A 27,467-nucleotide genomic window follows, 5' to 3' on the forward strand; every position below is an offset into this window, starting at 1 on the left:
TGTTCTGTAAATACCACTCCTGTATCTGTCTCTATGGAGACACAGACACAATGACTGGGAGGTGTTCTGTAAATACCACGCCTGTATCTGTCTCTATGGAGACACAGACACAATGACTGGGAGGTGTTCTGTAAATACCACTCCTGTATCTGTCTCTATGGAGACACAGACACAATGACTGGGAGGTGTTCTGTAAATACCACGTCTGTATCTGTCTCTATGGAGACACAGACACAATGACTGGGAGGTGTTCTGTAAATACCACTCCTGTATCTGTCTCTATGGAGACACAGACACAATGACTGGGAGGTGTTCTGTAAATACCACTCCTGTATCTGTCTCTATGGAGACACAGACACAATGACTGGGAGGTGTTCTGTAAATACCACTCCTGTATCTGTCTCTATGGAGACACAGACACAATGACTGGGAGGTGTTCTGTAAATACCACTCCTGTATCTGTCTCTATGGAGACACAGACACAATGACTGGGAGGTGTTCTGTAAATACCACTCCTGTATCTGTCTCTATGGAGACACAGACACAATGACTGGGAGGTGTTCTGTAAATACCACTCCTGTATCTGTCTCTATGGAGACACAGACACAATGACTGGGAGGTGTTCTGTAAATACTCTATGGAGACTCCTGTATCTGTCTCTATGGAGACACAGACACAATGACTGGGAGGTGTTCTGTAAATACCACTCCTGTATCTGTCTCTATGGAGACACAGACACAATGACTGGGAGGTGTTCTGTAAATACCACTCCTGTATCTGTCTCTATGGAGACACAGACACAATGACTGGGAGGTGTTCTGTAAATACCACTCCTGTATCTGTCTCTATGGAGACACAGACACAATGACTGGGAGGTGTTCTGTAAATACCACTCCTGTATCTGTCTCTATGGAGACACAGACACAATGACTGGGAGGTGTTCTGTAAATACCACTCCTGTATCTGTCTCTATGGAGACACAGACACAATGACTGGGAGGTGTTCTGTAAATACCACTCCTGTATCTGTCTCTATGGAGACACAGACACAATGACTGGGAGGTGTTCTGTAAATGACCACTCCTGTATCTGTCTCTATGGAGACACAGACACAATGACTGGGAGGTGTTCTGTAAATACCACTCCTGTATCTGTCTCTATGGAGACACAGACACAATGACTGGGAGGTGTTCTGTAAATACCACTCCTGTATCTGTCTCTATGGAGACACAGACACAATGACTGGGAGGTGTTCTGTAAATACCACTCCTGTATCTGTCTCTATGGAGACACAGACACAATGACTGGGAGGTGTTCTGTAAATACCACTCCTGTATCTGTCTCTATGGAGACACAGACACAATGACTGGGAGGTGTTCTGTAAATACCACTCCTGTATCTGTCTCTATGGAGACACAGACACAATGACTGGGAGGTGTTCTGTAAATACCACTCCTGTATCTGTCTCTATGGAGACACAGACACAATGACTGGGAGGTGTTCTGTAAATACCACTCCTGTATCTGTCTCTATGGAGACACAGACACAATGACTGGGAGGTGTTCTGTAAATACCACTCCTGTATCTGTCTCTATGGAGACACAGACACAATGACTGGGAGGTGTTCTGTAAATACCACTCCTGTATCTGTCTCTATGGAGACACAGACACAATGACTGGGAGGTGTTCTGTAAATACCACTCCTGTATCTGTCTCTATGGAGACACAGACACAATGACTGGGAGGTGTTCTGTAAATACCACTCCTGTATCTGTCTCTATGGAGACACAGACACAATGACTGGGAGGTGTTCTGTAAATACCACTCCTGTATCTGTCTCTATGGAGACACAGACACAATGACTGGGAGGTGTTCTGTAAATACCACTCCTGTATCTGTCTCTATGGAGACACAGACACAATGACTGGGAGGTGTTCTGTAAATCCTGTCTCTGTCTCTATGGAGACACAGACACAATGACTGGGAGGTGTTCTGTAAATACCACTCCTGTATCTGTCTCTATGGAGACACAGACACAATGACTGGTAGGTGTTCTGTAAATACCACTCCTGTATCTGTCTCTATGGAGACACAGACACAATGACTGGGAGGTGTTCTGTAAATACCACTCCTGTATCTGTCTCTATGGAGACACAGACACAATGACTGGGAGGTGTTCTGTAAATACCACTCCTGTATCTGTCTCTATGGAGACACAGACACAATGACTGGGAGGTGTTCTGTAAATACCACTCCTGTATCTGTCTCTATGGAGACAGACACAATGACTGGGAGGTGTTCTGTAAATACCACTCCTGTATCTGTCTCTATGGAGACAGACACAATGACTGGAGGTGTTCTGTAAACAGGAGACACAATGACTGGGAGGTGTTCTGTAAATACCACTCCTGTATCTGTCTCTATGGAGACACAGACACAATGACTGGGAGGTGTTCTGTAAATACCACTCCTGTATCTGTCTCTATGGAGACACAGACACAATGACTGGGAGGTGTTCTGTAAATACCACTCCTGTATCTGTCTCTATGGAGACACAGACACAATGACTGGGAGGTGTTCTGTAAATACCACTCCTGTATCTGTCTCTATGGAGACACAGACACAATGACTGGGAGGTGTTCTGTAAATACCACTCCTGTATCTGTCTCTATGGAGACACAGACACAATGACTGGGAGGTGTTCTGTAAATACCACTCCTGTATCTGTCTCTATGGAGACACAGACACAATGACTGGGAGGTGTTCTGTAAATACCACTCCTGTATCTGTCTCTATGGAGACACAGACACAATGACTGGGAGGTGTTCTGTAAATACCACTCCTGTATCTGTCTCTATGGAGACACAGACACAATGACTGGGAGGTGTTCTGTAAATACCACTCCTGTATCTGTCTCTATGGAGACACAGACACAATGACTGGGAGGTGTTCTGTAAATACCACTCCTGTATCTGTCTCTATGGAGACACAGACACAATGACTGGGAGGTGTTCTGTAAATACCACTCCTGTATCTGTCTCTATGGAGACACAGACACAATGACTGGGAGGTGTTCTGTAAATACCACTCCTGTATCTGTCTCTATGGAGACACAGACACAATGACTGGGAGGTGTTCTGTAAATACCACTCCTGTATCTGTCTCTATGGAGACACAGACACAATGACTGGGAGGTGTTCTGTAAATACCACTCCTGTATCTGTCTCCATGGAGACACAGACACAATGACTGGGAGGTGTTCTGTAAATACCACTCCTGTATCTGTCTCTATGGAGACACAGACACAATGACTGGGAGGTGTTCTGTAAATACCACTCCTGTATCTGTCTCTATGGAGACACAGACACAATGACTGGGAGGTGTTCTGTAAATGTTCTGTCTCTATGGAGACACAGACACAATGACTGGGAGGTGTTCTGTAAATACTCCTGTATCTGTCTCCATGGAGACACAGACACAATGACTGGGAGGTGTTCTGTAAATACCACTCCTGTATCTGTCTCTATGGAGACACAGACACAATGACTGGGAGGTGTTCTGTAAATACCACTCCTGTATCTGTCTCCATGGAGACACAGACACAATGACTGGGAGGTGTTCTGTAAATACCACTCCTGTATCTGTCTCTATGGAGACACAGACACAATGACTGGGAGGTGTTCTGTAAATACCACTCCTGTATCTGTCTCTATGGAGACACAGACACAATGACTGGGAGGTGTTCTGTAAATACCACTCCTGTATCTGTCTCTATGGAGACACTGACACAATGACTGGGAGGTGTTCTGTAAATACCACTCCTGTATCTGTCTCTATGGAGACACTGACACAATGACTGGGAGGTGTTCTGTAAATACCACTCCTGTATCTGTCTCCATGGAGACACAGACACAATGACTGGGAGGTGTTCTGTAAATACCACTCCTGTATCTGTCTCTATGGAGACAGACACAATGACTGGGAGGTGTTCTGTAAATACCACTCCTGTATCTGTCTCCATGGAGACACAGACACAATGACTGGGAGGTGTTCTGTAAATACCACTCCTGTATCTGTCTCTATGGAGACACAGACACAATGACTGGGAGGTGTTCTGTAAATACCACTCCTGTATCTGTCTCCATGGAGACACAGACACAATGACTGGGAGGTGCAGCAGTCACGTTCATTCATGGTGGCAGGTTACAAGACACCATGAATCAGACATCATGAGCCAGGGAGAATTCAATTTAAGGCAGTAAAGCCGACTGATTCTTTGCTCAATCGTGCCTTAATCCAAGTAATCAGTCAGGTAGATCTAGAAGGAACAGATCAGTCAGGTAGATCTAGAATGAACAGATCAGTCTGGTAGATCTAGAAGGAACAGATCAGTCTGGTAGATCTAGAAGGAACAGATCAGTCTGGTAGATCTAGAAGGAACAGATCAGTCTGGTAGATCTAGAAGGAACAGATCAGTCTGGTAGATCTAGAAGGAACAGATCAGGTAGATCTAGAAGGAACAGATCGGTCAGGTAGATCTAGACGGAACAGATCGGTCAGGTAGATCTAGACGGAACAGATCGGTCAGGTAGATCTAGAAGGAGCAGATCGGTCAGGTAGATCTAGACGGAGCAGATCGGTCAGGTAGATCTAGGCGGAGCAGATCGGTCAGGTAGATCTAGGAGGAACAGATCGGTCAGGTAGATATAGAAGGATCAGATCGGTCAGGTAGATCTAGACGGAACAGATCGGTCAGGTAGATCTAGACAGAACAGATCGGTCAGGTAGATCTAGAAGGAGCAGATCGGTCAGGTAGATCTAGGCGGAGCAGATCGGTCAGGTAGATCTAGGCGGAGCAGATCGGTCAGGTAGATCTAGGCGGAGCAGATCGGTCAGGTAGATCTAGGCGGAGCAGATCGGTCAGGTAGATCTAGGCGGAGCAGATCGGTCAGGTAGATCTAGGCGGAGCAGATCGGTCAGGTAGATCTAGGCGGAGCAGATCGGTCAGGTAGATCTAGGCGGAGCAGATCGGTCAGGTAGATCTAGGCGGAGCAGATCGGTCAGGTAGATCTAGGCGGAGCAGATCGGTCAGGTAGATCTAGGCGGAGCAGATCGGTCAGGTAGATCTAGGCGGAGCAGATCGGTCAGGTAGATCTAGGCGGAGCAGATCGGTCAGGTAGATCTAGAAGGAGCAGATCGGTCAGGTAGATCTAGAAGGAGCAGATCGGTCAGGTAGATCTAGAAGGAGCAGATTGGTCAGGTAGATCTAGAAGGAGCAGATCGGTCAGGTAGATCTAGAAGGAGCAGATCGGTCAGGTAGATCTAGAAGGAGCAGATCGGTCAGGTAGATATAGAAGGAACAGATTGAACAGGTCAGAGGGAGGCAGCATGAAAGAGAGTTGACCAGTGAACCTGTGAGGAGGCGTGGCTCACGACCAATTCCACTGTGCTCTCGGAGCTGCTCTCAGCTGTCAGTAGGGCCGGCATTGCGGGATCGGATAGTGGCCACGCACACACACACCTATAAATAAACACCACACACACACACACACCCCTAACCACCTGGCTCAAATGACAGGAAGCTGTGCCAATAGGTCACTCTGTTTCATCCACCTGGACATCTAAACCTGGACACCTTCTGTTCTGACCATCTATAGACTGATAGGAGACTCTCTTTAACTTTGTCACGATGGAAAACAACACCAGGCAGTTCCGTACATACATCTGAATGTTTGTTTGGAGTGTCAGTACCCTGTTTGTCTGAGCTGGAGTGTCAGTACCCTGTTTGTCTGAGCTGGAGTGTCAGTACCCTGTTTGTCTGAGCTGGAGTGTCAGTACCCTGTTTGTCTGAGCTGGAGTGTCAGTACCCTGTTTGTCTGAGCTGGAGTGTCAGTACCCTGTTTGTCTGAGCTGGAGTGTCAGTACCCTGTTTGTCTGAGCTGGAGTGTCAGTACCCTGTTTGTCTGAGCTGGAGTGTCAGTACCCTGTTTGTCTGAGCTGGAGTGTCAGTACCCTGTTTGTCTGAGCTGGAGTGTCAGTACCCTGTTTGTCTGAGCTGGAGTGTCAGTACCCTGTTTGTCTGAGCTGGAGTGTCAGTACCCTGTTTGTCTGAGCTGGAGTGTCAGTACCCCGTTTGTCTGAGCTGGAGTGTCAGTACCCCGTTTGTCTGAGCTGGAGTGTCAGTACCCCGTTTGTCTGAGCTGGAGTGTCAGTACCCCGTTTGTCTGAGCTGGAGTGTCAGTACCCCGTTTGTCTGAGCTGGAGTGTCAGTACCCCGTTTGTCTGAGCTGGAGTGTCAGTACCCCGTTTGTCTGAGCTGGAGTGTCAGTACCCCGTTTGTCTGAGCTGGAGATTCAGTACCCTGTTTGTCTGAGCTGGAGTATCAGTACCCCGTTCGTCTGAGCTGGAGTATCAGTACCCCGTTTGTCTGAGCTGGAGTATCAGTACCCCATTCGTCTGAGCTGGAGTATCAGTACCCCGTTCGTCTGAGCTGGAGTATCAGTACCCCGTTTGTCGGAGCTGGAGTGTCAGTACCCCGTTTGTCTGAGCTGGAGTGTCAGTACCCCGTTTGTCTGAGCTGGAGTGTCAGTACCCCGTTTGTCTGAGCTGGAGTGTCAGTACCCCGTTTGTCTGAGCTGGAGTGTCGGTACCCCGTTTGTCTGAGCTGGAGATTCGGTACCCTGTTTGTCTGAGCTGGAGATTCATTACCCTGTTTGTCTGAGCTGGAGATTCAGTACCCTGTTTGTCTGAGCTGGAGATTCAGTACCCTGTTTGTCTGAGCTGGAGTATCAGTACCCTGTTTGTCTGAGCTGGGGCTCACTCATATCAGACTACTCTCATTCATATCAGGCTACTCTCATACAGGGGCTCATTCATATCAGACTACTCTCATAACAGGGGCTCATTCATATCAGACTACTCTCATTCATATCAGACTACTCTCATACAGGGGCTCATTCATATCAGACTACTCTCATTCATATCAGACTACTCTCATACAGGGGCTCATTCATATCAGACTACTCTCATACAGGGGCTCATTCATATCAGACTACTCTCATTCATATCAGACTACTCTCATACAGGGGCTCATTCATATCAGACTACTCTCATACAGGGGCTCATTCATATCAGACTACTCTCATTCATATCAGACTACTCTCATAACAGGGGCTCATTCATATCAGACTACTCTCATTCATATCAGACTACTCTCATTCATATCAGACTACTCTCATACAGGGGCTCATTCATATCAGACTACTCTCATTCATATCAGACTACTCTCATACAGGGGCTCATTCATATCAGACTACTCTCATACAGGGGCTCATTCATATCAGACTACTCTCATTCATATCAGACTACTCTCATACAGGGGCTCATTCATATCAGACTACTCTCATACAGGGGCTCATTCATATCAGACTACTCTCATACAGGGGCTCATTCATATCAGACTACTCTCATACAGGGGCTCACTCCCAACTTGAATTGCAGCCATCAAAAGGCACAAGATTGTAACTACCGTCTCGGTTACTGTTTCTACATGATGTATTATTGTCAAAATGCTGTGCTGTTTGACTATTATTTACTACTACTGATTACGTAATAATTAGCCCTACTCATTAATGAATATGATGTCTCATCAGGAACTTGAAATGCAGTCATCAATAAAACCATGGTTGTGTGTGTCAGCCTTTGCTGTGACTTTAACCTCTCTGTGTCTTTCTCTCTCTGTGTCTCTCTCTCTCTCTCTCTCTCTCTCTCTCTCTCTCTCTCTCTCTCTCTCTCTCTCTGTGTCTTTCTCTCTCTCTCTGTGTCTTTCTCTCTCTCTCTGTGTCTTTCTCTCTCTCTCTGTGTCTCTCTCTCTCTCTGTGTCTCTCTCTCTCTCTGTGTCTTTCTCTCTGTGTCTTTCTCTCTCTCTGTGTCTCTCTCTCTCTGTGTCTCTCTCTCTCTGTGTCTCTCTCTCTCTGTGTGTCTTTCTCTCTCTCTCTCTCTCTCTGTGTGTCTTTCTCTCTCTCTCTCTCTCTCTCTGTGTCTTTCTCTCTCTCTCTCTCTCTCTGTGTGTCTTTCTCTCTCTCTCTCTCTCTCTCTGTGTGTCTTTCCTCTCTCTCTCTCTGTCTTTCTCTCTCTCTCTCTGTGTCTTTCTCTCTCTCTCTCTCTCTCTCTCTCTCTCTCTCTCTCTGTGTCTTTCTCTCTCTCCAGGATGTATCAGATTGTAAAGCTTCTCTACTGTTTCGGTATCTACATCACCTTTGCCCTTCAGTTCTACGTGCCAGCTGCGATCCTGATTCCTCCTGTGTTGTCCCGCTTCTCAGAGAGATGGGAACTGACGGTTGATCTCCTGCTCCGCACTGCGCTCGTAGTCTTCACCTGTGAGTATGACGTCTATCTTTCTGTCTGATGCCCCCAGGGCAGTCTACCATCCCCAATGCCTCAGTGTGTAGTATTGCATCTGGCTAGACTCTGAAAACATCACTTCACCTGTGAGTCTGACTGAAGTCTCAAGCGCCTAGGCCGGGGGTAGGCAACTAGGCTCAGCCGCAGGCCAAATTTTGTAATAATATTTTGTACACAAACTTTCCACCTTCTCCACTACTGTCCTGTCGATGTGGATAGGGGGGTGCTCCCTCTGCTGTTTCCTGAAGTCCACGATCATCTCCTTTGTTTTGTTGACGTTGAGTGTGAGTTTATTTTCCTGACACCACACTCCGAGGGCCCTCACCTCCTCCCTGTAGGCCGTCTCTTCGTTGTTGGTAATCAAGCCTACCACTGTAGTGTCGTCTGCTAACTTGATGATTGAGTTGGAGGTGTGACTGGCCACGCAGTCATGGGTGAACAGGGAGTACAGGAGAGGGCTGAGATCGCACCCTTGTGGGGCCCCAGTGTTGAGGATCAGCGGAGTGGAGATTCCTACCCTCACCACCTGGGGGCGGCCCGTCAGGAAGTCCAGGACCCAGTTGCACAGGGCCGGGACGAGACCCAGGGTCTCGAGCTTGATGACGAGTTTGGAGGGTACTATGGTGTTGAATGCTGAACTGTAGTCGATGAATAGCATTCTCACATAGGTATTCCTCTTGTCCAGATGGGATAGGGCAGTGTGGTTGCGTTTGCGTCGTCTGTGGACCGATTGGGGCGGTAAGCAAATTGGAGTGGGTCTAGGGTGTCAGGTAGGGTTGAGGTGATATGTTCCTTGAGTCTCTCAAAGCACTTCATGATGACGGAAGTGAGTGCTACGGGGCGGTAGTCATTTAGCTCGGTTACCTTTGCTTTCTTGGGAACAGGAACAATGGTGGCCCTCTTGAAGCATGTGGGAACAGCAGACTGGGATAAGGATCCTTTTGATGGCATTCTTGCCTTGTTTCTCAAATCGTCCACAGCTTTGTGGAAGTTTACCTGTGGTGTTGATATTTTGGCCGAGGTATGTATAGCTTTTTGTGTGCTCAAGGGCAACGGTGTCTAGATGGAATTTGTATTTGTGGTCCTGGTGACTGGACCTTTTTTGGAACACCATTATTTTTTTGTCTTATTGAGATTTACTGTCAGGGCCCAGGTCTGACGGAATCTGTGCAGAAGATCTAGGTGCTGCTGTAGACCCTCCTTGGTTGGTGACAGAAGCACCAGATCATCAGCAAACAGTAGACATTTCACTTCAGATTCTAGTAGGGTGAAGCCGGGTGCTGCAGACTGTTCTAGTGCCCTCGCCAATTTTGTTGACATATATGGTGAAGAGGGTGGGGCTTAAGCTGCATTCCTGCCCACACCCGCCTGCCCGACTACCATCACCATCCTGGACGGTTCCGACCTAGAATATGTGGATAACTACAAATACCTAGGTGTCTGGCTAGACTGTAAACTCTCCTTCCAGATTCATATTAAACATCTCCAATCCAAAATCATATCTAGAACCGGCTTTCTATTTCGCAACAATGCCTCCTTCACTCACGCCGCCAAACTTACCCTAGTAAAACTGACTATCCAACCGATCCTCGACTTCGGCGATGTCATCTACAAAATAGCTTCTATCTCTCTACTCAGCAAACTGCGACTTGTATGCTCTAGTCGGCTGGCCCTCGCTACATATTCATCGCCAGACCCACTGGCTCCAGGTCATCTATAAGTCTATGCTAGGTAAAGCTCCGCCTTATCTCAGTTCACTGGTCACGATAACAACACCCACCCGTAGCACACGTTCCAGCAGGTGTATCTCACGGATCATCCCCAAAGCCAACACCTCATTTGGCCGCCTTTCCTTCCAGTTCTCTGCTGCCAGTGACTGGAACGAATTGCAAATATCGCTGAAGTTGGAGACTTTTTTTATTTCCCTCACCAACTTCAAACATCAACTATTTGAGCAGCTAACCAATCGCTGCAGCTGTACATAGTCCATCTGTAAATAGCCCACCCAATCTACCTACCTCATCCCCATACTGTTTTTATTTTATTTACTTTGCTGCTCTTTTGCACACCAATATCTCTACTTGCACATCATCATCTGCTCATTTATCACTCCAGTGTTAATCTGCTAAACTGTAATTATTAGCTTCTATGGCCTATTTATTGCCTTACCTCCTCATGCCTTTTGCACACACTGTATATAGACATCATTTTTTCTACTATGTTATTGGCTTGTTTATTGTTTTATTGGCTTGTTTATTGTTTACTCCATGTGTAACTCGGTGTCTGTGTCACACTGCTTTGCTTTATCTTGGCCAGGTTGCAGTTGTAAATGAGAACTTGTTCTCAACTAGCCTACCTGGTTAAATAAAGGTGAAATAAAATAAAAGTAAGGGCTATTTGACCAAGAAGGAGAGTGATGGTGTGCTGTATCAGATGACCTGGCCTCCACAATCACCTGACCTCAACCCAAATGAGATGGTTTGGGATGATTTGGACCGCAGAGTGAAGGAAAAGAAAGAATAGAAAAAAAAAAAACACGGCCCTGTGGGAAGAAATGTGCCTATTTTAACCGCACACTTGTTGTTTGTGTACATGGATTTTATCATTTATAATTGAGTCGAAGGCTTTTTTGAAATCAACAAAGCATGAAAAGACTTTGCCTTTGTTTTGGTTTGTTTATTTGTCAATTAGGGTGTGCAGTGTGAATACGTGGTCTGTTGTATGGTCATTTGGTAAAAAGCCAATTTGACATTTGCTCAGTACATTGTTTTCACTGAGGAAATGTACGGGTCTGCTGTTAATGATAATGCAGAGGTTGCTGTTGATGCATATCCCACGGTAGTTATTGGGGTCAAATGTGTCTCTTTCTCTCTGTGTCTCTTTCGCTCTCTGTGTGTGTGTGTGTGTCTCAATTTTAAATTCAATTTGCTTTATTGGCATGACGTAACAATGTACATATTGGCAAAGCTTGCTTTGTATTTTTACAATATTAAGATAATCAAAATTGTCAATGGGACAACGGTAACAACATTAACCAAGGGTCAAAATAACCACACATTGAACAATAACAATAAGCATAGAGTAGAGTATATGTGCAGGTTGATTGGTCTGTCACACACTGTCCCTCGTATTATGACAGGCAGCAATGTAGTGTGCTGCCAACCCACAGCTCTCTGCGTCCTCCCCCAACAGGAGGGGTAGCCTATTCTCATCAGAGAGGTCTCTCTCTCGCTCTCTCTCCCTCTCTCTCTCTGTGGCTCTCTTGCTCTCTCTCTGTGTGGCTTACTCTCTCTCTCTGCCTTACATTTCTCGCTCTCTCTCTCGCTCTCTCTCTCGCTCTCTCTCTGCCTTACATTTCTCTCTCTCTCTGCCTTACATTTCTCTCTCTCTCTGCCTTACATTTCTCTCTCTCTCTCTGCCTTACATTTCTCTCTCTCTCTGCCTTACATTTCTCTCTCGCTCTCTCTCTCTCTCTCTCTCTGCCTTACATTTCTCTCTCTCTCTGCCTTACATTTCTCTCTCTCTCTCTGCCTTACATTTCTCTCTCTCTCTGCCTTACATTTCTCTCTCTCTCTCTCTCTCTCTCGCTCTCTCTCTGCCTTACATTTCTCTCTCTCTCTCTGCCTTACATTTCTCTCTCTCTCTCTGCCTTACATTTCTCTCTCTCTCTCTGCCTTACATTTCTCTCTCTCTCTCTGCCTTACATTTCTCTCTCTCTCTCTGCCTTACATTTCTCTCTCTCTCTCTGCCTTACATTTCTCTCTCTCTCTCTGCCTTACATTTCTCTGTGAAACACTGACAATTTCTGTTTCGCTCTCTCTGTTGCTCTCTCTTTCTCTCGGTGGCATCTCTTGTGAAAGAGCCTTGAGTTTCAGGTTCCTCTTGTTAATAGCCATGCAATCGGTAGAATGCCAGAAGGTTATGTGAGGTATAGCGGTGAAGGTAGAATGCCAGAAGGTTATGTGAGGTATAGTGGTGAAGGTAGTATGCCAGAAGGTTATGTGAGGTATAGTGGTGAAGGTAGAATGCCAGAAGGTTATGTGAGGTATAGTGGTGAAGGTAGAATGCCAGAAGGTTATGTGAGGTATAGTGGTGAAGGTAGAATGGCAGAAGGTTATGTGAGGTATAGTGGTGAAGGTAGAATGCCAGAAGGTTATGTGAGGTATAGTGGTGAAGGTAGAATGGCAGAAGGTTATGTGAGGTATAGTGGTGAAGGTAGAATGGCAGAAGGTTATGTGAGGTATGGTGAATGTGGTGTAGTCCTAGACAAAATTGTAATTTCTTCCTTTCTTTTGGCATGGACATTGACCTCCCAGTTCATTTGTTCTTAATGAGAGAGGACTTTTTCAAACAGCATTGTAACCATTGCAGCACGGCTCCTAGGAGCCGAGAGGCCACTTGTTGAATTTCCCAACCAATATCTGGGGGGGGGGAATGGTGTCATTTAAATAATCTGTGAATTTGAAAATGTCTTCACGCTGCTATCTATGTTGCTTCTCGTGATGTTTTGTTCTCTCTACCTTTCTGCCCTTTGTGCTGTTGTCTGTGCCTAACATGTTTGTACCATGTTGTGCTGCTACCATGTTGGTGTTGCTACCGTGTTGTAGTCATGTTGATGTTGCTACTGTGTTGTAGTCATGTTGTGTTGCTACCGTGTTGTAGTCATGTTGGTGGTGCTACCGTGTTGTTGTCATGTTGTGTTGTAGTCATGTTGATGTTGCTACTGTGTTGTAGTCATGTGGTGTTGCTACCGTGTTGTGTTGCTACCGTGTTGTAGTCATGTGGTGTTGCTACTGTTTTGTAGTCATGTGTTGCTACTGTGTTGTAGTCATGTGGTGTTGCTACCGTGTTGCTACCGTGTTGTAGTCATGTGGTGTTGCTACCGTGTTGTAGTCATGTGGTGTTGCTACTGTGTTGTAGTCATGTGTTGCTACCGTGTTGTAGTCATGTGGTGTTGCTACCGTGTTGCTACCGTGTTGTAGTCATGTGGTGTTGCTACCGTGTTGTAGTCATGTTGGTGTTTCTACCGTGTTGTTGTGTTGTAGTCATGTTGATGTTGCTACCGTGTTGTAGTCATGTGGTGGTGCTACCGTGTTGTGTTGCTACCGTGTTGTAGTCATGTGGTGTTGTAGTCATGTGGTGTTGCTACCGTGTTGTGTTGCTACCGTGTTGTAGTCATGTGGGGTTGCTACCGTGTTGTTGTCATGTTGTGTTGTAGTCATGTTGATGTTGCTACCGTGTTGTAGTCATGTGGTGTTGCTACCGTGTTGTGTTGCTACTGTGTTGTAGTCATGTTGTGTTGCTACCGTGTTGTAGTCGTGTGTTGCTACCGTGTTGTAGTCATGTGTTGCTACCGTGTTGTGTTGCTACCGTGTTGTAGTCATGTGGTGTTGCTACCATGTTGTAGTCATGTGTTGCTACCGTGTTGTAGTCATGTTGTGTTGCTACCGTGATGTAGTCATGTTGATGTTGCTACCGTGATGTAGTCATGTTGATGTTGCTACCGTGATGTAGTCATGTTGTGTTGCTACCGTGTTGTAGTCGTGTGTTGCTACCGTGTTGTAGTCATGTTGTGTTGCTACCGTGTTGTGTTGCTACCGTGTTGTAGTCATGTGGTGTTGCTACCATGTTGTAGTCATGTTGTGTTGCTACCGTGATGTAGTCATGTTGATGTTGCTACCGTGATGTAGTCATGTTGTGTTGCTACCGTGTTGTAGTCGTGTGTTGCTACCGTGTTGTAGTCATGTTGTGTTGCTACCGTGTTGTGTTGCTACCGTGTTGTAGTCATGTGGTGTTGCTACCATGTTGTAGTCATGTGGTGTTGCTACCGTGTTGTGTTGCTACCGTGTTGTAGTCATGTGTTGCTACCGTGTTGTGTTGCTACCGTGTTGTAGTCATGTGGTGTTGCTACCATGTTGTAGTCATGTGTTGCTACCGTGTTGTAGTCATGTTGTGTTGCTACCGTGATGTAGTCATGTTGATGTTGCTACCGTGTTGTAGTCATGTTGATGTTGCTACCGTGTTGTAGTCGTGTGTTGCTACCGTGTTGTAGTCATGTTGTGTTGCTACCGTGTTGTGTTGCTACCGTGTTGTAGTCATGTGGTGTTGCTACCATGTTGTAGTCATGTGGTGTTGCTACCATGTTGTAGTCATGTGTTGCTACCGTGTTGTAGTCATGTTGTGTTGCTACTGTGTTGTAGTCATGTTGTGTTGCTACCGTGTTGTAGTCATGTTGTGTTGCTACCGTGTTGTAGTCATGTTGTGTTGCTACCGTGTTGTAGTCATGTTGTGTTGCTACCGTGTTGTAGTCATGTTGTGTTGCTACCATACTCTGTTGCTACCATACTCTGTTGTTGTCTTTAGGTCTCTCTTTATGTAGTGTTGTGGTGGTGTCTCTCTTGTCGTGGTGTGTTTTTGTCATATATTTTTTATTTTACAGTCCCAGCAGGAGGACTTTTTCCTCTTTGGTAGGCCGTCATTGTAAATAAGAATTTTGTTCTTATCGACTCGCCTAGTTATATACAAAAAAACATGAACACTCTGTCTGCATGTAATACTGTTGAGACTGAAAATCAGTTGCTTGGTGTGAGATCTGGGGTTGATACTTAGTCAGCTGACCTACAATCTCTGACTCAGAGTAGTAATCTATAAAAGTAGGTGTTTAGTGAAGTGACCATTAGACTAACTTCAGACTCTTACTCCTTGTGTTGTATGTGGATCAGAGTTCCTCAAACGGTCACTGGTCCGTTCTTAGCATGATGCTTTGAAATATCCTTCATTCTGGCTCAAATCAAAATCCAATTTGATTTGTCACATTGCGCTGAATACAACCTTACTGCTTAATGCTTACTTACAAGCCCTTAACTCTATTTCTTGCACTGCATTGTTGGTTAAGAAAATATTTAGAAAATAAACTAAAGTTTTAAAAAAATATATAAAAAGTAACAAAATAAAATTACATAACAATTACAAGGCCAAGACCTTTTGAGGATTTGGGGACCCATGCCAAATCTTTTCAGTATCCTGAGAGGGAAAAGGTGTTGTCGTGCTCTCTTCACGACTGTCCTGGTGTGTTTGGACCATGGTAGTTTGTTGGTGATGTGGACACCAAGGAATTTAAAACTCTTGACCCGCTCCACTTCAGCCCCATCGATGTTAATGGGGGGTCTGTTTGGAGGCTGTTGGTGAACAGGATCCAGTTGCAGAGGGAGGTGTTTAGTCCCAGGGTCCTTAGCTTTGATGAGCTTTGTTGACTATGGTGTTGAACGCTGAGCTGTAGTCAATGAACAGCATTCTAAAGGAACACATAGGTGTTCCTTCTGTCCAGGTGGGAAAGGGCAAGTGTGGAGTGCGATTGAGATTGTTAAGGATCTGTTGGGGCGGTATGTGAATTTGAGTGGATCTGGGAGGATGGTGTTGATGTGCGCCATGAACCAGCCTTTCAATGCATTTCTTGGATATAGATGTGAGTACTACAGGGCAATAGCCATTATGGCGGTTTACCTTGGCTTTCTTGGGCACAGGGACTATGGTGGTCTTCTTGAAACATGTAGGTATTACAGACTCGGTCAGGGAGAGGTTGAAAATATCAGTGAAGACACTTGCCAGTTGGTCCGTGCATGCTCCGAGTACACGCCCTGGCCCCACGGCCTTGTGACTGTTGACCTGTTTAAACGTCTTGCTCACATCGGCTACGGAGAGCATGATCACACAGTCGTCCTCAACAGCTGGTGCTCTCATGCATGCTTCAGTGTTGCTTGCCTTTCATCAAACGTCAAGGGCATTTAGCTTGTCTGGTAGACTCGCGTCACTGGGCAGCTTGCGGCTCGGTTTCCCTTTGTAGAATGTACTGCTGACAAGAACTACAATTTACCTGCTCAACATTTAAATGACCTTTACAACATTGTATAGCTTGAAGAGCCACCACATCAGTGCTTTCCTTTAAGATTAGGGGACGTCAAACTCCAGACTAGGCTACTTGAGCATTTTGAGTTAGTATTCTGAATGGGATAGTTTAAACCTCACCACCATAGTCTAACCTCATTTAGGCATAGTATCCAACCCCCATGTTTGAGGTAGAGTTAGCTACCTAACTCTAAACCTGTGGACACGATAAAGAACACACTGTGATGTCTTGAAGTTTGAGGAGGCAGCAGATTTTCTTTTAAATTTCCATTTTGAAATCCCTGATGAATTGCTCAGTTCGTTTGAAGAGCTGTAACAGCTGTTTGATTCAACACACTCATCATGTATCAGATAATTCCATTCCTCTTGATCCTTCCATACCCCTGAAACACCCTGTCCTGTGTCCTTCCATACCCCTGAAACACCCTGTCCTGTGTCCTTCCATACCCCTGAAACACCCCGTCCTCTGTCCTTCCATACCCCTGAAACACCCTGTCCTCTCTGTCCTTCCATACCCCTGAAACACCCTGTCCTCTGTCCTTCCGTACGCCTGAAAAACCCTGTCCTCTGTCCTTCCATACCCCTGAAACACCCTGTCCTCTGTCCTTCCATACCCCTGAAACACCCCGTCCTCTGTCCTTCCATACTCCTGAAACACCCTGTCCTCTGTCCTTCCATACTCCTGAAACAGCCTGTCCTCTCTGTCCTTCCATACTCCTGAAACACCCTGTCCTCTGTCCTTCCATACTCCTGAAACAGCCTGTCCTCTCTGTCCTTCCATACTCCTGAAACACCCTGTCCTCTCTGTCCTTCCATACCCATGAAACACCCTGTCCTCTGTCCTTCCATACTCCTGAAACACCCTGTCCTCTGTAAATCCATAACCCTGAAACACCCTGTCCTCTCTGTCCTTCCATACCCCTGAAACAGCCTGTCCTCTCTGTCCTTCCATACCCCTGAAACACCCCGTCCTCTGTCCTTCCATACTCCTGAAACACCCTGTCCTCTGTCCTTCCATACCCCTGAAACACCCTGTCCTCTGTCTTCCATACCCCTGAAACACCCCATCCTCTGTCCTTCCATACCCCTGAAACACCCTGTCCTCTGTCCTTCCATACCCCTGAAACAGCCTGTCCTCTCTGTCCTTCCATACCCCTGAAACACCCCGTCCTCTGTCCTTCCATACTCCTGAAACACCCTGTCCTCTGTCCTTCCATACCCCTGAAACACCCTGTCCTCTGTCCTTCCATACCCCTGAAACACCCCATCCTCTGTCCTTCCATACCCCTGAAACACCCTGTCCTCTGTCCTTCCATACCCCTGAATCACCCTGTCCTCTGTCCTTCCATACTCCTGAAACACCCTGTCCTCTGTCCTTCCATACCCCTGAAACACCCTGTCCTCTGTCCTTCCATACTCCTGAAACACCCTGTCCTCTGTCCTTCCATACTCCTGAAACACCCTGTCCTCTGTCCTTCCATACTCCTGAAACACCCTGTCCTCTCTGTCCTTCCATACCCCTGAAACACCCTGTCCTCTGTCCTTCCATACTCCTGAAACACCCTGTCCTCTGTCCTTCCATACCCCTGAAACACCCTGTCCTCTGTCCTTCCATACCCCTGAAACACCCTGTCCTCTCTGTCCTTCCATACTCCTGAAACACACTGTCCTCTCTGTCCTTCCATACCCCTGAAACACCCTGTCCTCTGTCCTTCCATACTCCTGAAACACCCTGTCCTCTGTCCTTCCATACTCCTGAAACACCCTGTCCTCTGTCCTTCCATACCCCTGAAACACCCTGTCCTCTCTGTCCTTCCATACCCCTGAAACAGCCTGTCCTCTCTGTCCTTCCATACCCCTGAAACAGCCTGTCCTCTGTCCTTCCATACCCCTGAAACACCCTGTCCTCTGTCCTTCCATACCCCTGAAACACCCTGTCCTCTCTGTCCTTCCATACCCCTGAAACACCCTGTCCTCTGTCCTTCCATACCCCTGAAACAGCCTGTCCTCTCTGTCCTTCCATACCCCTGAAACACCCTGTCCTCTCTGTCCTTCCATACCCCTGAAACACCCTGTCCTCTCTATCCTTCCATACCCCTGAAACACCCTGTCCTCTGTCCTTCCATACTCCTGAAACACCCTGTCCTCTGTCCTTCCATACTCCTGAAACACCCTGTCCTCTCTGTCCTTCCACACCCCTGAAACACCCTGTCCTCTGTCCTTCCATACCCCTGAATCACCCTGTCCTCTGTCCTTCCATACTCCTGAAACACCCTGTCCTCTCTATCCTTCCATACCCCTGAAACAGCCTGTCCTCTCTGTCCTTCCATACTCCTGAAACACCCTGTCCTCTGTCCTTCCATACTCCTGAAACACCCTGTCCTCTGTCCTTCCACACTCCTGAAACACCCTGTCCTCTCTGTCCTTCCACACCCCTGAAACACCCCGTCCTCTGTCCTTCCATACCCCTGAAACACCCCATCCTCTCTGTCCTTCCATACCCCTGAAACACCCTGTCCTCTCTGTCCTTCCATACCCCTGAAACAGCCTGTCCTCTGTCCTTCCATACCCCTGAAACACCCTGTCCTCTGTCCTTCCATACCCCTGAAACACCCTGTCCTCTCTGTCCTTCCATACCCCTGAAACAGCCTGTCCTCTCTGTCCTTCCATACCCCTGAAACACCCTGTCCTCTGTCCTTCCATACCCCTGAAACACCCTGTCCTCTGTCCTTCCATACCCCTGAAACAGCCTGTCCTCTCTGTCCTTCCATACCCCTGAAACAGCCTGTCCTCTCTGTCCTTCCATACCCCTGAAACACCCTGTCCTCTCTGTCCTTCCATACCCCTGAAACACCCTGTCCTCTCTATCCTTCCATACCCCTGAAACACCCTGTCCTCTGTCCTTCCATACTCCTGAAACACCCTGTCCTCTGTCCTTCCATACTCCTGAAACACCCTGTCCTCTCTGTCCTTCCACACCCCTGAAACACCCTGTCCTCTGTCCTTCCATACCCCTGAATCACCCTGTCCTCTGTCCTTCCATACTCCTGAAACACCCTGTCCTCTCTGTCCTTCCATACCCCTGAAACAGCCTGTCCTCTCTGTCCTTCCATACTCCTGAAACACCCTGTCCTCTGTCCTTCCACACTCCTGAAACACCCTGTCCTCTCTGTCCTTCCACACCCCTGAAACACCCCGTCCTCTGTCCTTCCATACCCCTGAAACACCCCGTCCTCTCTGTCCTTCCATACCCCTGAAACACCCTGTCCTCTCTATCCTTCCATACCCCTGAAACAGCCTGTCCTCTCTGTCCTTCCATACTCCTGAAACACCCTGTCCTCTGTCCTTCCATACTCCTGAAACACCCTGTCCTCTCTGTCCTTCCACACCCCTGAAACACCCCGTCCTCTCTGTCCTTCCATACTCCTGAAACACCCTGTCCTCTCTGTCCTTCCACACCCCTGAAACACCCTGTCCTCTCTATCCTTCCATACCCCTGAAACACCCTGTCCTCTGTCCTTCCACACCCCTGAAACACCCCGTCCTCTCTGTCCTTCCATACCCCTGAAACACCCTGTCCTCTCTGTCCTTCCACACCCCTGAAACACCCTGTCCTCTCTGTCCTTCCACACCCCTGAAACACCCTGTCCTCTGTCCTTCCACACCCCTGAAACACCCCGTCCTCTGTCCTTCCATAACCCTGAAACACCCTGTCCTCTGTCCTTCCATACCCCTGAAACACCCCGTCCTCTGTCCTTCCATACCCCTGAAACACCCCGTCCTCTGTCCTTCCACACCCCTGAAACACCCCGTCCTCTGTCCTTCCATACCCCTGAAACACCCTGTCCTCTGTCCTTCCATACCCCTGAAACACCCCGTCCTCTGTCCTTCCATACCCCTGAAACACCCTGTCCTCTGTCCTTCCACACCCCTGAAACACCCCGTCCTCTGTCCTTCCATACCCCTGAAACACCCTGTCCTCTGTCCTTCCATACCCCTGAAACACCCCGTCCTCTGTCCTTCCACACCCCTGAAACACCCTGTCCTCTCTGTCCTTCCACACCCCTGAAACACCCTGTCCTCTCTGTCCTTCCACACCCCTGAAACACCCTGTCCTCTGTCCTTCCACACCCCTGAAACACCCCGTCCTCTGTCCTTCCATACCCCTGAAACACCCTGTCCTCTGTCCTTCCACACCCCTGAAACACCCCGTCCTCTGTCCTTCCACACCCCTGAAACACCCTGTCCTCTCTGTCCTTCCATACCCCTGAAACACCCCGTCCTCTCTGTCCTTCCATACCCCTGAAACACCCCGTCCTCTCTGTCCTTCCATACCCCTGAAACACCCTGTCCTCTCTGTCCTTCCATACCCCTGAAACACCCCGTCCTCTCTGTCCTTCCATACCCCTGAAACACCCCGTCCTCTCTGTCCTTCCATATCCCTGAAACACCCCGTCCTCTCTGTCCTTCCATACCCCTGAAACACCCTGTCCTCTCTGTCCTTCCATATCCCTGAAACACCCTGTCCTCTGTCCTTCCATACCCCTGAAACACCCCGTCCTCTCTGTCCTTCCATACCCCTGAAACACCCTGTCCTCTCTGTCCTTCCATACCCCTGAAACACCCTGTCCTCTCTGTCCTTCCATATCCCTGAAACACCCTGTCCTCTCTGTCCTTCCATACCCCTGAAACACCCCGTCCTCTCTGTCCTTCCCCTTCTTCTTTTACTCCTCTGCTTTACTGCCAGGTCTTTCTCGCCTCTTGTTGGTTTGATTCTTATTCTATGAAACATGGTATGCAGATGAGCTCTGCCCTTAGCTGTCATAATACATATTGATAAGGCACTACATGTACAGTATGTGCCACTTTTTGTCTGCGGGACATTTTCTAGATTATTCAGTGTAGCTTCTCGGCTAATTCGAGTGAATGAGCCGATTTGTACGATGTACGGCCAAAACACAAAGACACATTCTCTCCATTGGCTAGCAGTACTTTACATTCAATGGATGGAGTTATATATATATATGGCTTTTGTATAGATCCTTTCACATTGAAAACCAAAAGATCTGTATCCTGGATTCTCTGGAGATGGGCTTGTCTTTGTTGCGCTCTGCAGCTCTCTTTGTCTCATCCCAGAAGTTTGTCTGTATGTTCAATGGAGTTGAGTGGCTGGGTTGACGCGATATTTATTCGGTATAATCTACTTTTATGCTCCCAGTTCTTTTGAGCTTGTAGTCTGTTTCTAACTGGATGAGGACAACAACAACAAAAGAACACGATTTGTCTTTCTCAGTCGAGGAAAAAGGTGCATACAATCAAATCTCTCGTTGCACTTTTAACTTTCTTGTAAAGGGGCTACAAAACACTGTCAAGAAACGTGTTGTAAACTTATTTCAAACAACTTACCAAGTTAATTACCAGTGAATGAAATTCAAAACGTATAAAGTTTAGTTATATCCAAGGGTATCATTTAGGGCTGGGAATTGTCAGGTACCTCACCAATACCATATTATTACCATAATTATGTTATAATTAATTATAATTCTGTGCGGATATGTATTGCGATTCTATACTGTGATTTTATTGCCATTCCGTGGTCCAAATATATCTGCTGCAGAGGGACGAGTGAGAGCCATGAGAAAACCGGTTTTGATCAGTCATAGAAATAAAAGTGCTGAAAATCATTTGGCGCCCTATTTAATAAGAAGATGGAGAACGAGCTATTATGTATAATAAAAAAATATACATACTGGAGTTTTGGTGCAGCCAACTAGTGCAAAGATATTGTGATAAGTGATCTTTCAGATTAAAACAAACTGGTTCATCACATTTAATGAATGAATGAATGAATGAATGAATGAATGTGAAACGGCGGACGAGGAAGGCAATAATTCCCAGGGTACTAAACCTCTGTGCTGCAGGCCTCAGGATGATGAGGCTAGTGTGTCTGTTGCTGTGTCTCTTGATGGAAACCGGATGTTGCGTGAGCCTCCTTAGACCTCTAACTTGTCTGAGAGGACAGGGGCAGAGAGCCATGACACGCGACCAGAGGGGGTGTCCTTGCATCCGGGACCTGGTCGACCAATCTGAGGAGGATAGTGTACACACACACACACACACACACACACACACACACACACACACGCACACGCACCCACAGAGAGAGGCATGCACCCTGTCACCCCCCTACAGAGCTAGGAAGGGCAACAGACCCTCTGCACACAAACCTAATCCCTCCTCATTTGTCTTCTCTTCTTCCCTCACGAAGAGAACGTACCCCAAAATCAAAGTGACACCTAGGTTAAAGAACACGGAAGGTCTCTGAGGGTTCAGAGAATGCAGGGAGGAAAGGGTAAAGGTCGCTCCAATTACCTATCCAGTGTGTGTTTTCAGTTCTACTGTGGATGGACATTCCTGTGTTGAGGTTTTTAGTCATAGCAGTGCATCTGATCTGATGAAAATTATATGTTGTGTTGGTTAGGTACTTCTTAAAAGCATTTGCTGTCCGAGTGTCCATTGATGATACTGTGATTAGTGGGTGGCGCTTGTTCGTCCATTTTAGACAATGTGTCTGCATTTGAAAAACGTGCAGATTGCATGCGACCAGCCTGAACTGATTTTCACCCCTGTGTGGGTGCTCTTCTTCTCTCACTCTCTCAGCCATGGTAGCTCTTCTCCTCTGTCTCTCTCAGCCATGGTAGCTCTTCTTCTCTCACTCTCTCAGCCATGGTAGCTCTTCTCCTCTTTCTCTCTCAGCCATGGTAGCTCTTCTCCTCTGTCTCTCTCAGCCATGGTAGCTCTTCTCCTCTGTCTCTCTCAGCCATGGTATCTATTCTCCTCTGTCTCTCTCAGCCATGGTAGCTCTTCTCCTCTGTCTCTCTCAGCCATGGTAGCTCTTCTCCTCCTGTCTCTCTCAGCCATGGTAGCTCTTCTCCTCCTGTCTCTCTCAGCCATGGTAGCTCTTCTCCTCCTTTCTCTCTCAGCCATGGTAGCTCTTCTCCTCTCTCTCTCAGTCATGGTAGCTCTTCTCCTCTGTCTCTCTCAGCCATGGTAGCTCTTCTCCTCTCACTCTCTCAGCCATGGTAGCTCTTCTCCTCTCACTCTCTCAGCCATGGTAGCTCTTCTCCTCTCACTCTCTCAGCCATGGTAGCTCTTCTTCTCTCACTCTCTCAGCCATGGTAGCTCTTCTTCTCTCACTCTCTCAGCCATGGTAGCTCTTCTCCTCTTTCTCCCTCAGCCATGGTAGCTCTTCTTCTCTCACTCTCTCAGCCATGGTAGCTCTTCTCCTCTGTCTCTCTCAGCCATGGTAGCTCTTCTCCTCTCTTCTCTCTCAGCCATGGTAGCTCTTCTCCTCTGTCTCTCTCAGCCATGGTAGCTCTTCTCCTCTGTCTCTCTCAGCCATGGTAGCTCTTCTTCTCTCACTCTCTCTGCCATGGTAGCTCTTCTCCTCCTTTCTCTCTCTGCCATGGTAGCTCTTCTCCTCCTTTCTCTCTGCCATGGTAGCTCTTCTCCTCCTTTCTCTCTCTGCCATGGTAGCTCTTCTCCTCTTCCTCTCTCTGCCATGGTAGCTCTTCTCCTCTGTCTCTCTCAGCCATGGTAGCTCTTCTCCTCTCACTCTCTCAGCCATGGTAGCTCTTCTCCTCTTTCTCTCTCAGCCATGGTAGCTCTTCTCCTCTGTCTCTCTCAGCCATGGTAGCCCTTCTCCTCTGTCTCTCTCAGCCATGGTAGCCCTTCTCCTCTGTCTCTCTCAGCCATGGTAGCTCTTCTCCTCTTTCTCTCTCAGCCATGGTAGCTCTTCTCCTCTGTCTCTCTCAGCCATGGTAGCTCTTCTCCTCCTTGTCTCTCTCAGCCATGGTAGCTCATCTCCTCCTTTCTCTCTCAGTCATGGTAGCTCTTCTCCTCCTTTCTCTCTCAGCCATGGTAGCTCTTCTCCTCTGTCTCTCTCAGCCATGGTAGCTCTTCTCCTCTTTCTCTCTCAGCCATGGTAGCTCTTCTCCTCTGTCTCTCTCAGCCATGGTAGCTCTTCTCCTCTGTCTCTCTCAGCCATGGTAGCTCTTCTCCTCCTCTGTCTCTCTCAGCCATGGTAGCTCTTCTCCTCCTGTCTCTCTCAGCCATGGTAGCTCTTCTCCTCCTTTCTCTCTCAGCCATGGTAGCTCTTCTCCTCTGTCTCTCTCAGCCATGGTAGCTCTTCTCCTCTTTCTCTCTCAGCCATGGTAGCTCTTCTCCTCTGTCTCTCTCAGCCATGGTAGCTCTTCTCCTCTGCTCTCTCAGCCATGGTAGCTCTTCTCCTCTGTCTCTCTCAGCCATGGTAGCTCTTCTCCTCTCTTCTCTCTCAGCCATGGAAGCTCTTCTCCTCTGTCTCTCAGCCATGGTAGCTCTTCTCCTCTCACTCTCTCAGCCATGGTAGCTCTTCTCCTCTTTCTCTCTCAGCCATGGTAGATCTTCTCCTCTCACTCTCTCAGCCATGGTAGCTCTTCTCCTCTTTCTCTCTCAGCCATGGTAGATCTTCTCCTCTTCTCTCTCAGCCATGGTAGCCCTTCTCCTCTGTCTCTCTCAGCCATGGTAGCCCTTCTCCTCTTTCTCTCTCAGCCATGGTAGCTATTCTCCTCTGTCTCTCTCAGCCATGCTAGCTCTTCTCCTCTCTTCTCTCTCAGCCATGGTATCTATTCTCCTCCTGTCTCTCTCAGCCATGGTAGCTCTTCTCCTCCTTTCTCTCTCAGCCATGGTAGCTCTTCTCCTCCTTTCTCTCTCAGCCATAGTAGCTCTTCTCCTCTGTCTCTCTCAGCCATGGTAGCTCTTCTCCTCTGTCTCTCTCAGCCATGGTAGCTCTTCTCCTCTCCTCTCTTCTCTCTCAGCCATGGTAGCTCTTCTCCTCTGTCTCTCTCAGCCATGGTAGCTCTTCTCCTCTTTCTCTCTCAGACCATGTTAGATTGAAAGTTAAGCTGTAACGAGTAGATTAACTGTAGAAAATTGATTTCTCTGTGTTGTGAATAAACCTGACAAGAGCCCTGTTTTGAGAATAAAGAAACACAAACTAAAAATAGCAAATGAGCCTGTCTTTGACAAACTTGCTGCTTCTATTATACCCATAGTACCCAAAATGTATACATGCAATTATTTCAATCATGGTTTCACAATAAATGTACATGAACACTGAGCAGGGAACATTTTAATGTATTTATCCCTCCCTTTGAGAGATCTAAACTGAACAAAAATACACTGCTCAAAAAAATAAAGGGAACACTAAAATAACACATCCTAGATCTGAATGAATTAAATATTCTTATTAAATACTTTTTCTTTACATAGTTGAATGTGCTGACAACAAAATCACACAAATGATCAATGGAAATTAAATGTATCAACCCATGGCGGTCTGGATTTGGAGTCTCACTCAAAATTAAAGTGGAAAACCACACTACAGGCTGGTCCAACTTTGCTGTAATGTCCTTAAAACAAGTCAAAATTAGGCTCAGTAGTGTGTGTGGCCTCCAAGTGCCTGTATGACCTCCCTACAACGCCTGAGCATGCTCCTGATGAGGTGGCAGATGGTCTCCTGAGGGATATCCTCCCAGACCTGGACGAAAGCATCCGCCAACTCCTGGACAGTCTGTGGTGCAACGTGGCGTTGGTGGATGGAGCGAGACATGATGTCCCAGATGTGCTCAATTGGATTCAGGTCTGGGGAACGGGCAGGCCAGTCCATAGCATCAATGCCTTCCTCTTGCAGGAACTGCTGACACACTCCAGCCACATGAGGTCTAGCATTGTCTTGCATTAGGAGGAACCCAGGGCCAACCGAACCAGCATATGGTCTCACAAGGGGTCTGAGGATCTCACCTCGGTACCTAATGGCAGTCAGGCTACCTCTGGCCAGCACATGCGGCCCCCCCAAAGAAATGCCACCCCACACCATGACTGACCCACCACCAAACCGGTCATGCTGGAGGATGTTGCAGGCAGCAGAACGTTCTCTACGGCGTCTCCAGACTCTGTCATGTCTGTCACATGTGCTCAGTGTGAACCTGCTTTCATCTGTGAAGAGCACAGGGCGCCAGTGACGAATTTGCCAATCTTGGTGTTCTCTGGCAAATGCCAAACATCCTGCACGGTGTTGGGCTGTAAGCACAACCCCCACCTGTGGACGTCGGGCCCTCATACCACCCTCATGGAGTCTGTTTCTGACCTTTTGAGCAGACACATGCACATTTGTGGCCTGCTGGAGGTCATTTTGCAGGGCTCTGGCAGTGCTCCTCCTGCTCCTCCTTGCACAAAGGCGGAGGTAGCGGTCCTGCTGCTGGGTTGTTGCCCTCCTACGGCCTCCACGTCTCCTGATGTACTGGCTTGTCTCCTGGTAGCGCCTCCATGCTCTGGACACTACGCTGACAGACACAGCAAACCTTCTTGCCACAGCTCGCATTGATGTGCCATCCTGGATGAGCTGCACTACCTGAGCCTCTTGTGTGGGTTGTGGACTCCGTCTCATGCTACCACTAGAGCGAAAGCACCGCCAGCATTCAAAAGTGACCAAAACATCAGCCAGGAAGCATAGGAACTGAGAAGTGGTCTGTGGTCGCCACCTGCAGAACCACTCCTTTATTGGGGGTGTCTTGCTAATTGCCTGTAATTTCCACCTGTTGTCTATTCCATTTGCACAACAGCATGTGAAATGTTTGTGTTGCTTCCTAAGTGGACAGTTTGATTTCACAGAAGTGTGATTGACTTGGAGTTACATTGTGTTGTTACAAAGTGTTCCCTTTTATTTTTTTGAGCAGTGTATATACACAACATGTAAAGTGTTGGTCCCATGTTTCATGAGATGAAATAAAAGATCTGAGAAGTTTGCCAAACGCACAAAAATGTATTTCTCTCAAATTTTGGGCACAAATGTGTTTACGTGAGAATTTCTCCTTTACCAAGATAATCCATCCACCTGTCCGGTGAAACATATCAAGAAGCTGATTAAAAAGCACGAGCATTACACAGGTGCACCTTGTGCTGGGGATAATAAAAGGCCACTCTAAAATATGCAGTTTTGTCACACAACACATTGCCACATATGTCTCAAGTTTTGAGGGATTGTGTAATTGGCATGCTGACTGCAGGAATGTTCACCAGAGCTGTCGCCAGCGAATTTAATGTTAATTTCTCTACCATAAG

At 47.4% G+C, this 27,467-nt stretch overlaps 1 protein-coding gene across 3 annotated transcripts in view; it reads left to right on the top strand.

Moving 5' to 3' along the window:
- The window catches only part of LOC118373104 (proton-coupled amino acid transporter 1-like), a 73,621-nt gene that overhangs the window by 42,500 nt on the left and 3,654 nt on the right, over positions 1 to 27,467 (top strand). For all 3 annotated transcript variants that reach the window (XM_052487542.1, XM_052487540.1, XM_052487541.1), the window contains exon 11: positions 8,208 to 8,377. In XM_052487542.1, the coding sequence (XP_052343502.1) occupies positions 8,208 to 8,377 (170 nt within the window). The remainder of the gene's footprint in view (positions 1 to 8,207; positions 8,378 to 27,467) is intronic.

Source organism: Oncorhynchus keta, chromosome 30, assembly GCF_023373465.1.
Source record: "Oncorhynchus keta strain PuntledgeMale-10-30-2019 chromosome 30, Oket_V2, whole genome shotgun sequence".
NCBI lineage: Eukaryota > Metazoa > Chordata > Actinopteri > Salmoniformes > Salmonidae > Oncorhynchus > Oncorhynchus keta.